The following is a 12,354-nucleotide window of genomic DNA, read 5'->3' as shown; positions in this document are numbered from 1 at the left end:
GCCAACCTAAAACTGCTCTAAAAAATAAAATCTAGTTTTTTAAAAGAGCAAAGCAAAATTCATTTATAAGAGAACCTCTATTCTTAAGAAGAGAAAAAAATGTGCACTATTTGGAACATTATACCTGTTCCCATACTCTTGCTCCCTTGAGAAAATTGCTAACCTTCATCCTGGGGTGCAAGAATTACTGCTCAATAGTGTCTTCTTATTAGGTGTGTTACAGACAGACCTGGAGAAAGGGAGAGAGAGGGCAAGGGAGAGAAAGAGGCACAGAAAGAGAACAGGGGCATTCCACAGTGTGTGAAATGGATTTTAAACAAGACACAGCATTTTCTTAGAGATTTAGGAGGAAATTTGGAGACCATTTTCTGCTATCAGGTTAAAAAATTAGTTTTATTTTATTTGGACCTAGCATAAAATTTATGCTTTACTTATGCCTCAGTGGCCACCTCTTCTTGAAAATAATCTTCCTCAACAGTTGGATTTTCTGAATATTGAATAATGATTTTTCCCCCAAAGGAATAATGGATTTTGAATGTATATTAGGCGAACACTCATTTAATGAATACACAGATAACTAACAACATATATGCAGTGATAGATCCTCTTTTACAAAAGAAGGACATAAGATAAAGCTGGCTTATGCCAGGGAAGAACATATTTCCTATCTTCAAGAACCTACTTTCTTTCAGATTTCCTCTCCTCTGGGTTTTCATCAATCTCAGGGGCATACGTTTTAAGAATAAAAATGTTAGCGGACTCTGGGAAGAGACTTCCCTCAGACCAGGAGAGTTAGTTTATGTTATGAACTGAATTACGCTGCCCCCTTCCTCCCCACCACCCCACCCCTGGCAAATTTATATGTTGAAGTCATACTCCCCAATACCTCAGGATGTCTATTAGTAGATAGAGTCTTTAAAGAGGTAATTAAGTAAAAATGAGGTCATAGGCCCTAACCCAAATGACTGACATCCTTATAAGAGATTAGGACACAGACACAGAAGGAAGACCACGTGAAGACAGAAGAGAAGACGATCATCTACAATCTGTCAGGGGAAAACAACCCTGCCAACATCTTGATCTCAGACTTCTAGCCCCCAGAATTGTCAGAAAACGAATTTCTGTCTTTCATCCAGTCTGTGATACTTTGTTATGGCAGCCCTAGCAAAACTAATATAGTGTATAAGAGTAAACCCTGGTGACACCAGCATTCCCAAAGTGCTTTTATCCAGAGCCTAATAAGAGCAGTTCAAGGGGCGCCTGGGTGTCTCAGTCGATTAAGTGTCTGCCTTCAGCTCAGGTCATGGTCCCAGGGCCCTGGGTCCAGCCCCGAGTACTCGGGCTCTCTACTCTGCAGGGAGTCTGCTTCTCCCTCTCCTTTTGCCCCTCTCCCCCACTCATGCTCTCTTGTGCACTCTTTCTCTCATAAATAAAATCTTAAAAAAAAAAAGCAGTTCATGAACTTAACATAATTATAAAGAAGTTGTAGACTTCAAAAAATTAATTCAACAAATATTTGTTGAGCTTCTCCAGCACATCATGTACTGAGCTAAATGGCAAAAACAAAAAGATAAGCTCCCAAGTGGCTCAAAGTAAATAAGACCCCAGACCATCCTCAAAGGAATTCAGTCTAAAGAGGACACAGGTACAGAAAGAGTTAATTTCAACATGATGTGACCAGTAAGATTGTGGTATGCACAGAGTGCCATGGGTAAGGACCAATGGCCATGAGAACTTCACTGAGATATAGAAAGGGGAGCAGATTGGAAGCCACATCCAACCTAAGTCTTTAGGAAAAAGTAGAAGTGTGCTGGGTGGACAGGGGAAGAGAGACATTTCAGTGACAGGAGTACCGCAGACAAAGGCAGGGAAATGAGAAAGTGTCTAGAATGTCAGGTGATGAGCGAGAAGTTCAGGGTAACTGGAGTTAGGATGTGTATGAGGGAGGATGGGAGGACAGAGTGAAGAAATAAGGTCAGACCACTAAGGGCTGGGCATGCCAAATTTGGATCTTATCCTGAAAGCAGTGGAAAGCCACCAGAGATTTTTATAGAGAAAAGTCACGATCAGACTTGCTCTGAGCATGGTCTGGCTTAATAGCGTGGAAAATGAAATGGTGTGGGGAGAGGTAGGCTGCATAAAGACAGAAAGCAGGGAGGTTGATGGGAGCCTGAACTGAGGCAGCAGTATTGGGGTACAAAGAGCAGTCCTCCTTTAGAGATATTTCAGAGGTGGAATTGAAGGGGTCTAGAAATGTATATTGTGAAGATTTTAACACTTCTATTTCTGCATGTGCTAATATGGAAAAGGTGCTTCCAAGTGTAAAGCACTAGACGGTATTTACTTGTATTTTCTGTCAGATGTACAAATAAATATTGTTTCCTTAAACATCAGATTTGTTATCACCTTAATAAAACACAATATTTTATTTACTTTTTAAGAACTGAATTCAAAAGAGCTACTACATTTCCTTACTTGTGTTTTATTTAATTTCGGGAAGAACTGCTCCCTGAAAAAATACAGTATAATTGGATACAGTTAAAAGATGAGTATCTTATTTCATCTCATCATAGCATGTCTGGTATTTCTGTGACTCTTCCAAGCTGGACTTGATTGAAAACTGCATATTTGAGGCAATTGAAAGCCTTGGAAAATACACTCACTTCAGTCTAATCTGAGTTTTCTCACTAGCTGCCTTCCATGACTAGTTTACTTCCTCTTTCTAGGCCTCAGTTTTCTTATTTCTAAAAAGAAAAGGGATAAATTCTTTGATCCTTAAGACTCCTTTTGACTAAAATTCCAGTATTGCTTTTGACTTTTAAAATGAAAAAAAAAAAAAGGTTTATTTATTTATTATTATTGAAGTTTTAAAAAGGAGACTTTAAATTTTGCTGGAAAATATTTACTGGAATGTATATAAATCTTGTTAGATGGTTTTGAGACTTATTAAAAAAAAACCTGAAGCACAATGCACGTTCAAACATTACCGTTCTTGGGGTACAAAGGCACTCAAGGAAATGTACTTAAACCTCCGTAGTTTCAACTAAGTCTTAGAGTAACACAACGAACAAGTGATGCTTGTTGAAACAAATCTGGAGTCGAACTCGGTAAATACTTCAGAAAAATTAGCAAGCCAGACGACTTCCTTTCCCCTTCCTTAGGAAACTTTTTATCTGTAAATGGAAAAGGGCTCTAGATCCTCCGGCAGAGAAATGGGAGAATACGGAGAGAAGTTTCTCTGATTCCTCACTCCCTACCTGCTGGTCTGATTTCCTCTCCAGCTCGCTCTGTCTGATAAGGAATTGATTCTCCCCCCTTCTCTCCCTCCCCCACCCCCGCTCCCTCCCTCTCTGTCCTTCACCCTGAGTAACGGTAGTGTCCTAGCAAGTGATGCTGTCGGAGACAGGAGCCGGGCACCGAGGAGCCTTCGGCGCCGCCGCCACCGCCGCAGCCGCCGGGCGGGAGAGCCTTTCCCAGCACGGGCGCCCCACTCGGCCCCGGGCTTCCTCCTCGCAGCCACAGCCGCGGCGGCTGCTCCCACGGTTTCATGGTGGGCGGCGGCGGCGACTCGGCTTTGGTTCCCGCCTCTAACTGCTCGGTGTCGGGCCGCGCAGTTCTCTCCTCCTGCCTTCCCGCCCGGGGCTGCCCGGGGCTGCCGGAGCGGCGGGCGGTGCGGAAGGGGCACCGCGTACAGACCCGGCGGCGGCTGCGGCGGCCGGCATCCCCACGCTCGGACCGCGGCGGGCGCGATGTCCACCAAGGTCAGGAAGTGCAAGGAGCAAGCGAGGGTGACCTTCCCCGCGCCGGAGGAGGAAGAGGAGGGCGAGGACGAAGGCTCGGAGCCGCAGCGCCGCCGGCGGGGCTGGAGGGGCGTCAACGGGGGGCTCGAGCAGCGCTTGGCGCCCTCACAGCGGGAACCGCACGGCTTCTGCCCGCCGCCCTTCTCCCCCGGGCTGGACATGTGAGTACCCCGCCGGTCGGCGGCCCGCGCGTCGGGAGGGCAGCGCCGGGCGGGGGGCAGGATGGCGCGCTCCGGGACGCCCCGCACGTGCCAGGGACCCCCAAACGCCTCCCGGCACGGCATGGCAGTTCTATTCGGGGCGACTTGGGGATGCAGACCTCGATCGGGAGCTCGTCCCCTTGGTTCTGCTTTGTGGAGGGACTTGGGGGCTGCTGAAGGCGTGGCTGGGGCTGTGTCCCGGTTCAAGCGCAAGGAACGGCCCCGCGGACGGACACAACGGACGCCAGACTCGCTTTGCAGCAAGCAGACACGTCCTCTCCTACACGCACACTACTGCCCCATGGGCTGGGACCCCTCGGCAAATGAACCCCGAGCTTACCCGAGGAAGTCAAAGAATGGGAAGGTGTGCCTAGACCCAGGCGCGCTCTCGAACTTCGACCTCCTCCCCCGCTTCCCAGCGTAGAACTACCCTGGGAACGTGCGTCTCCCCCGCGACGCTCCCGGCGGCCCCCAGCCGAGGCAGGGGAATGGGGAGAAGGGAAGGGAAAGTGTGTGATTCGAAGTGTGGGTATAAGTTTGCCCAGTCGCCTCGTTTCTCGATAGTCCATTCACAGTTGGGGGCAAACTGAAGCCAAATCCCCAGGGGAGAGTGGGCGCGAGGCAGCCGCGGGAACTGTTTCGTGGTAACTTTGGCTGTAGTTCCCAGGCGGCTCAGGGTCAGCAGCTGCTTTCTTTTTAAAGGAAGGTAGAGGTTGGCACTGTAGTGTGTGAGAAAGAGCAACTTTTCTCAATTTCCAGATCTTGGAGTCAGCCTTAGCAGCTGCGAGACATAGCGAGGATTAAAAGAGAGCGCTTAGTTTTAAAGGGTGCATGCTATTTTTCTTGTCACATACCTTGGGCGTGCCACGGGGTTTACAGACTTTTTTAGGAAAAACGCACAGACCTAGGTAGAGAACTTGGGGTCAGACGTGGCGGGCGGCACTAACCGTCTGGGCGGGGTGGAGTGGTTCTCTGTGAAGGGACGGAGGTTATGCAGCGCCCCCTGCTGCCCTAGAGCTGCCACATCCTGGTCCCAGGCTTCTGCGGCGACCTCTAGACGGACCTAATCTCGCATAGCTCTGCCGGCTCAGAGACTGCGCCTGGCCCTTCCAGATTTGCTTATAAAAAAACAGAAATCAGCCGCTAGGAGTAGATCGCCTAGGGAAGGGTTCTGATTTAAAATGAGCGACGCATCCTGATGTGGTTCAATTATTGCCGAAGATTAGCCTGGAGTGGAAATGGCCCAGGAAATGGAAGGAAGGTATATCCTTAGGGATTAAAGCATGCCAGCTCGCTTCCCAGCCTCCCTAAGATTTTAAGACATTGTCTATTTTTCCTTTTGCCAATTTGGTTTTTATAACCCAGTTCAGTTTCTTGATTAATTTTTTTTTTTTTCTGTTCCCTTCAATCCACACTAAATGGGACACCACTGCCCTCTTATCTGAGAAAATAGGGTGGAGCAGAGATTACTCACTTTGCCTTTTGGAGTTTGAGGTCAATTACACAAAATACTAAGGCAAATTCTATCGTAAACTTGTCTACCTGCTAATAGAAGAGAACATTTTTTTTCTATTTTCTGACTTTACATAATTCAACAAGTAAATGTCTTAGTATATTTACTTTGTAAAGCGCTTGAGAAGATCCAGTCATCTTAAGGAGACAAACATTAATAAATGTTTCTTCGGGTGGTAGGGCAGCGACCTCTTCATGTTTGAGTCCTGTCATTTGCTAACGTTGGGCACTGGTTTGATATCTGTAGAAAAAAATCAGCTCTTTATTCCTCCTTCAAGTAGAATATGGCCACAGTTTAAAAGCTCAGAAAGTGAACACAACAAGCCTAGGATGGAATTGGAGCAGGATAACCAGTCTCTCAAAGCCCCAGGGTCATTTTCAGTAGTCAGAAGAGAATAGCTGGACTTAAAATTTAGCCAGGATGCTGAAGATAGAATCCCACTTTTACCAAAAAGATTCCTCAAGGTTATCCTGTTGCTCATTTCACTGCTCCGTGCTCCAGTATTCCATTTGGGAATTTTAAACAGACTGACTTAGGAGAAAGAATGTAATCTGCTGTATCACTAACAAGACCTTTTAAAAATATCCTTTGATAGAACTCTTGATTCAACCATTGATTCAAACCAAGACTTTCTTTTTCCCAATTGTTTGCAAACCTAGGACCAAGTAGTCTGTCATTGGCAAGATTACCTCATTCTCGAAGTTTTTAGTTATTAAATATATCTGATAAAACTCCAAAAAGGCATCTGAAGACAGTTCTCATGAGTTTCTATTCAAAGACATTTCTTAAAGCATTTGCATGTGCCAAGTGCAAGTTAGGTACAGCAAGCCCCAAAGATGAGTATGACAACTTTTCTACACTCAAGAAGTTTAAAATCTCATGAGGGAGAGGTGGAAATGAAACTGGGCATGAGCTATTATGCTATAAATTAGAGTAAAATAAGTACCATAAAAACATACAAGGAAGGAGCTATGAAGGATCAAGTGTAAAGGAGCGACGGACTATGTAAGGTCATGGAGAAATGAAGGAAACATTTATGGCTCTAAAAGATAGGAAAGGAGACAGAGACAGAGTGGGACATTAATTGAAGCCCTTCCCCCAAAATGTTAGGCATGTCTGGGGAACGTTAATTGAGTTTGGTTGGAACATAGAGTATGTGTAGGAGCAGTGAGATTTAGCTGGATGTATTGGTTTGGGGCATTAATATGGAGGATCTTGCCAGGAGGAGACAATAGGGAGCCATTGATGGTTACAGAGCAGCAGCAATTTGATCAAAGCCAGTCTGAGAGCAGGATGGATTGAAGTGGCAATTGAGAGAATGTTAATAAATAAATTAGGGGGCTACTATAGCCATTCTGGCTGAGATTAAGATCTGTAATAGTGTAGTACTGGTGGGATGGAAAGGGAAGAGGTTGGAAGACAGAATACACAGATAGGATCATGGAATATGCAACTAACTGCCCATGAGGGGTTTAAAGAGAAAGCAGAGGGGCGCCTGAGGGGCTCAGTGAATGAAGCGATTAAGCTAAGCGTCTGCCTTTTACTCAGGTCATAATCCCAGGTTCCTGGGATCAAGCCCCATGGCAATCTCCTTGCTCAGCGGGAAACCTGCTTCTCCCTCTCCCTCTGCCCCTGCCCCCCTTATGTGCGCTCTTTCTCTCTCTCTCTGTCTCTCTTTCTCTCTCAAGTAAATAAAATCTTAAAAAAAAAAAAAAAAACGCGTGCGAGAGAGAAAGAAAGCAGAGTCAGAGATGACTTGGCGATTTTGGCCTAGATAACTGAGATCATCGATGTCGTTGAAAAGGAAAGGACAAAGAGGAGGATCTGATTTTTCAGATAATTCCGATTAGAGGTGTCAAGCAGGAAGAGGGAAATGCAAGTTTAAAGCTTGGGAGAATTTGAGAATCTACTGGCTGATGGGGCTAGTTGCTGAGTCACGTGAGTATATGGTATTACCCAAAGAAAGAGTGTAAAGAGAGAGACAAAGAGAGCTCTAGACTCCCTTTTCTGAAGGATTTTTGTTGTTGTTTAGAGGGTAGGGAGAAAGGGTAGCAAGATGAAGGAGCAGGTGGGTACTAAGGCAAAGCTGCCTAGAAAGACCAGTTTCAAGAAAAGAGAAGAATTGACCCATAGTTGGCAAATAGTTCATAAATCAAGAGAGAAACTTATGAGTCTACTTTTAGAAGGAAGAATCAATCCTTATATTAATGTATGTGCACATAATCATTAGATTTCTCAGCAGTGTTATCTTTAAAAGAGAAAGACTTCTAGAAAGGAAGATTCTGTTTAGTTTTTCTTCAGAGGTAGTACTGCCAAAAATGTGTCATAACAAAAGCAGTAATTTGTGTTTATATGATATTTCATGCTGGAACTGGGAAGGGATCCCCCGTTCTTAGTGCCTGCCCTCTCTTGGGTCTGGTACCCTCACAACCAGAGTATCTCTGTTTCTATTTCTCTGGAGATTTCATACCCTATCTTGCTTATAGGGGTGAGGGTATCAGTCAGTGGGGTAGAGATCTGGGGAAAGAGTTCTGCCTGATCTTTATACAGACTTTCAGCCAATTCCCTTATTTTGGGCTCTTGCCTCATCTCTACTTTCTGGGATTTCTTTTGCCTTCAATTTCTGGGCCTTTTCTGGCATTGAGCAAGGTGGATCAAATTGCTTCTTGTTATAGGCACTCTGGCACTCTGGTTGGACCTTCCTTATCTCCACTAAATCATTTACCTGTCTTCCAACTTCACATATTGTGTAGTTACAGATATTACAAATGTCTTCTGGTTTCATGGAAGACAAAAGCTGTGTTACTTTTCTCTGTTTTCCTTTCTGTTTAGGGGAGATAATTTTGGAGAGGAGAAAGGGTAAGAAAGGCCTTTATTCCATTGTCTTGAAACCAAATATCCCTACGATTATGTTTTAGGTGTTCATTTAAGCCCCAATGAAGACTATATTATTAACAGGCTAAGATTGCAGAAGGAAGAATATTCTTATTCATGACTGATCTTATTGGGTGAATGGAGTAGATGGTAAGCTATACAGTGTGATACGAGGGTCATTTGAACTCCTCCACCTAAAGTCATCTTAGTACCACACTTCCTAAATCTAACTGGTATAGAATATTTTGGGGAAAAAAAAAATAGAATGTTTGAGTTGCAAAGGATTTCATCTAGTCCAGTCTCTTCTTTTACAAATTGATAAACTGATTCTGAAGTTTGACCTCTAATTCACAGCAGCCCCAAGTCATCTGAAATCTCTAGGCTCTTAGGGCTCTGCTGTTCACACCGTGGCCTCCTTTCGGTTCAGCTTTTCTCTCTTCCTCAAAGAAATTTAAAAGTGCATTTACTCTTGGGAGGAATAACACAGGACACTACTAATTAGTATTAATTCATTTATGAGATCCAATTAATTCATCATTTCAATTTGACTGCTGATGGCTGATCAACTTGAGAAAGTTTGTAAGCTAGGTGGGAGGACTAAGAATGGAAACAAAAAGAAAAGAATATCTCAAAACATAAGTGACCCCCTGCCAAATGTCATTTATGGTTTTCTCTTTTCTTAATATCAAAGTGGTGAGAGGATCCTGGAGCAAGACTGGGGCATCATCTGATGATGGGGTTAGAATTTTAGGGATTTTTCATTACTGGCCTGGGATAGCAAATGTCTGTCCTCTCTTCTCTCTCTCTCTCTCTCTCTTTTTCTCTCGCCCTTCCTCTCTTTCCTTCCCCCCCCCAGTATTCTTAACCATTGAGCTTTGACTTTGCCTACAATATCCCATAAACCCCCTTACCCCAGTTGACAGTAAGCAATAAAACACCATGGGAAATATAACAGGATGAAGAAACCTGTTTTTACTGGGTTCCTAGGCTCTTGGTAGGAAGGAATGCTTTAAACTTCATGGCTCAGGATTGAGATTGTCCCCTCAAGGAGCATGCTTAAGGAACAGTGAATGGCTGCTGAGCAGTCTTCTGAGGAGGGAGGCTCTTATCTTGACCAGCAGTCTTCTTTTTCAACCCTGCCCTCAACATCACACGGGATAAGTCTGGCAGGAGAGCCTGATTAGTGGCCTGTGCAGGGTGAGCACATAGGAGTCTGGCCCCAGATAGAAGATCTGGAGTTGTGAACTATGGGGTGACCAACTTCACACTTGGCATAAGGGGCTCAGCAGTGACTTTATGAGAATAATTAGGATTGTTACAGTGTTTTGTCTTTAATTTAGCATCTAGGCCAGGGGTGTCTGTCTACAGTTACCTAGTCAAAAGAAATCCCTTATTAAAAAGTAAACTTCCCTCCTTTTGCAGTAGTCAAATAATAGGTGACAGTACGGATTTGGTCTTAGATCTTTTAAAAAATGAGATTTAAATGTCCACAAGTATATGACCTGTTAAGGAAAGAGCATGATGATGCTAATATTCTACACCAGTTTTGCATTTCTAAATATATTTTGTCAAGTAGTCCTGATGCATATGGATTCTGTTGAAAAGTATGTTGCAGGGTGACGAGACAGGAGCAAGCATCTAAAAACTTAAGACTTTTGACTTAGGATGTAGATGATAGTGATAGAAAACCAGATCCCTTTGCTTCTAATAATATTAAAAGTGTATATGGATATATATATAAAATAAGTTTATATGTATATTATATAAAATATTAATATATATATAATATCATCTAATATATTTAAGTAGCCAAATATGAATTTCTCTTGGGTCAGTAGAAGTTTTTGATTTTATTATTGAGTTTATTTTTTTTTTTCTTTGTGGTTCATTTTTAAAAATTTTTTTATTGTTATGTTAATCACCATACATTACATCATTAGTTTTTGATGTAGTGTTCCGTGATTCATTGTTTGTGTATAACACCCAGTGCTCCATGCAGAACATGCCCTCTTTAATGCCCATCACCAGGCTAACCCATCCTTCCACCCCCCTCCCCTCTAGAACCCTCAGTTTGTTTTTCAGAGTCCATCGTCTCTCATGGTTTGTCTACCCCTATTATTGAGTTTATCTCAATTCTCGTTCAGTTACAGATTGAATTCATATTTGACTTCTAATTTCATTGTCACTTAATATTCCTGAAATAATAAACATTAGTTTTAGAAAGTGTTGTGAAAGAGTTTATTTTTGAAGATAAGCTTCATTATTAGAGCTTATTAATTCTAAGATTTATCCCCATATTTTTTTTAAAGATTTTATTCATTTATTTGAGAGAGAGAGAATGAGAGAGAGAGCTTGAGATGGGGAGGTTCAGAGGGAGAAGGAGACTCCCCGTTGAGCAGGGATCCCGACGCAGGACTCAATCCCGGGACTCCAGGATCATGACCTGAGCCGAAGGCAGTCGCTTAACAAACTGAGCCTCCCAGGCACCCCGATTTATCCCCATATTATCCTGATAAACGTCACTTTTTTTTATCTAAAGTTTTTTTTTATTTGTCAAATAAATAAAGACACAGCGAGAGAGGGAACACAAGCAGGGGGAGTGGGAGAGGGAGAAACAGGCTTCCCGCTGAGCAGAGAGCCCAACGTGGGGCTCGATCCCAGGACCCTGGGATCATGACCGGAGCTGAAGGCAGACGCCTAACGACTGAGCCACCCAGGCGCCCCCAAACGTCACTTTAATATCAAAATCAAGAGATGTGGAATTCATCAGATACTTTTTGTGGTGTAACTAAGAATTAAATGTGATTAAGCAGAAATCTGCTTTGAAAGAAGAATAATTGTTTACATTACTTTAACTTCTGATTATTAATTTATATTATTCATGACTTTTATAGAAGAATTATTCTAATTCCCCTCCACCTCTACTTCCACACATTATCATATGTGACCAAAAGTTTTCTTTAATCTGGAGGGGAAAATTGTCTGATCTCTGGGTCTTCAGTCTTGTGGTTTAAGCACTCATGCGTCTGTGCAAGCATGGCTCCAACAGATAGATATGCATCAGCCATGTACTGAAAGCCAGGTGTATAGAGATAAAGGGAGGCGGTCTCTGCTATTAAGGATGTTACATTATCTTTGAAGAGCCAAGCATAAAAGCAGACAATTGAAAGCAATGCAGGGGCACCTGGGTGGCTCAGTCAGTTAAGCATCTGCCTTCAGCTCAGGTCATGATCCCAGGGTCCTGGGATTGAGTCCCTCATCCGGCTCCCTGCTCAGTGGGGAGCCTGCTTCTCCCTCTCTTACTCCCCCTGCTTGTGCTCTCTCTCTCTGTGTTAAATAAATAAAATATTTTTTAAAAAAAGAAAGCAATGCAACAGTCAGTTTAACCGAGTTATACACAAAATACAGTTCCTGAAAGCAGAAACATCTAAGTTCTAGAAAGTACATGCGTTTAAGAAGTATTATCATGTCATACAGGCAATGATTAGGGGTCTTCACCTCTGCTCCCAGTGGAGGAAGGAACACATTGTTAAGTGGCCTTTTTGCTTTTCTGGTTGTGGCTGCTGAGGGGTCTGGCAAAGAGCTTTCATGAGAGGGATGACAAAGAAAGTGATGAAGGGAGAAGACCGGAGCTTTCCTCCTTAAATATACAACAGCCTCTTTTCTCTGACTTGGCGATTAGGGTATATACCCAAATTAGCATTGTCTAATAGATTTATTAAACTCATACCTAGAGGATTCTGAATATAGCACAGGCTAACAGAAACTGTCAGGAAATTAATTACTGTGGAGACCCAGATCTCTCTCCAGACTTGTAAGTGCTGGAATCTCTACCTATTAATTTTTTTTTTTTTTGGTGGGATGAGAATCTTTAGAAATGAAAGCTATGCTTTCCTGTTTTTTTTTTTTTTTTATATAAAGATTTTATTTATGTATTTGACAGAGAGAGACACAGCAAGAGAGGGAA

General features: G+C 43.2%; 1 protein-coding gene and 1 long non-coding RNA gene across 2 annotated transcripts in view; one reads left to right on the top strand and one right to left on the bottom strand.

The window, feature by feature from the left end:
• Window positions 1-4,463, bottom strand: part of LOC144381371 (uncharacterized) — a 108,646-nt gene extending 104,183 nt beyond the window's left edge. The window contains exon 1 of the long non-coding RNA XR_013446449.1: window positions 4,341-4,463. This is a non-coding gene — a long non-coding RNA (uncharacterized LOC144381371). The remainder of the gene's footprint in view (window positions 1-4,340) is intronic.
• Window positions 3,423-12,354, top strand: part of TRPC3 (transient receptor potential cation channel subfamily C member 3) — a 71,627-nt gene continuing 62,695 nt past the window's right edge. The window contains exon 1 of the mRNA XM_078069195.1: window positions 3,423-3,961. Within this exon, the coding sequence (XP_077925321.1) occupies window positions 3,750-3,961 (212 nt within the window). The 5' untranslated portion in view covers window positions 3,423-3,749. The remainder of the gene's footprint in view (window positions 3,962-12,354) is intronic.

This window comes from Halichoerus grypus, chromosome 3 (genome assembly GCF_964656455.1).
Source record: "Halichoerus grypus chromosome 3, mHalGry1.hap1.1, whole genome shotgun sequence".
Lineage (NCBI taxonomy): Eukaryota > Metazoa > Chordata > Mammalia > Carnivora > Phocidae > Halichoerus > Halichoerus grypus.
The sequence above is the reverse complement of the archived record's forward strand: the minus strand, read 5'-3'. Positions and strand labels throughout refer to the sequence as shown.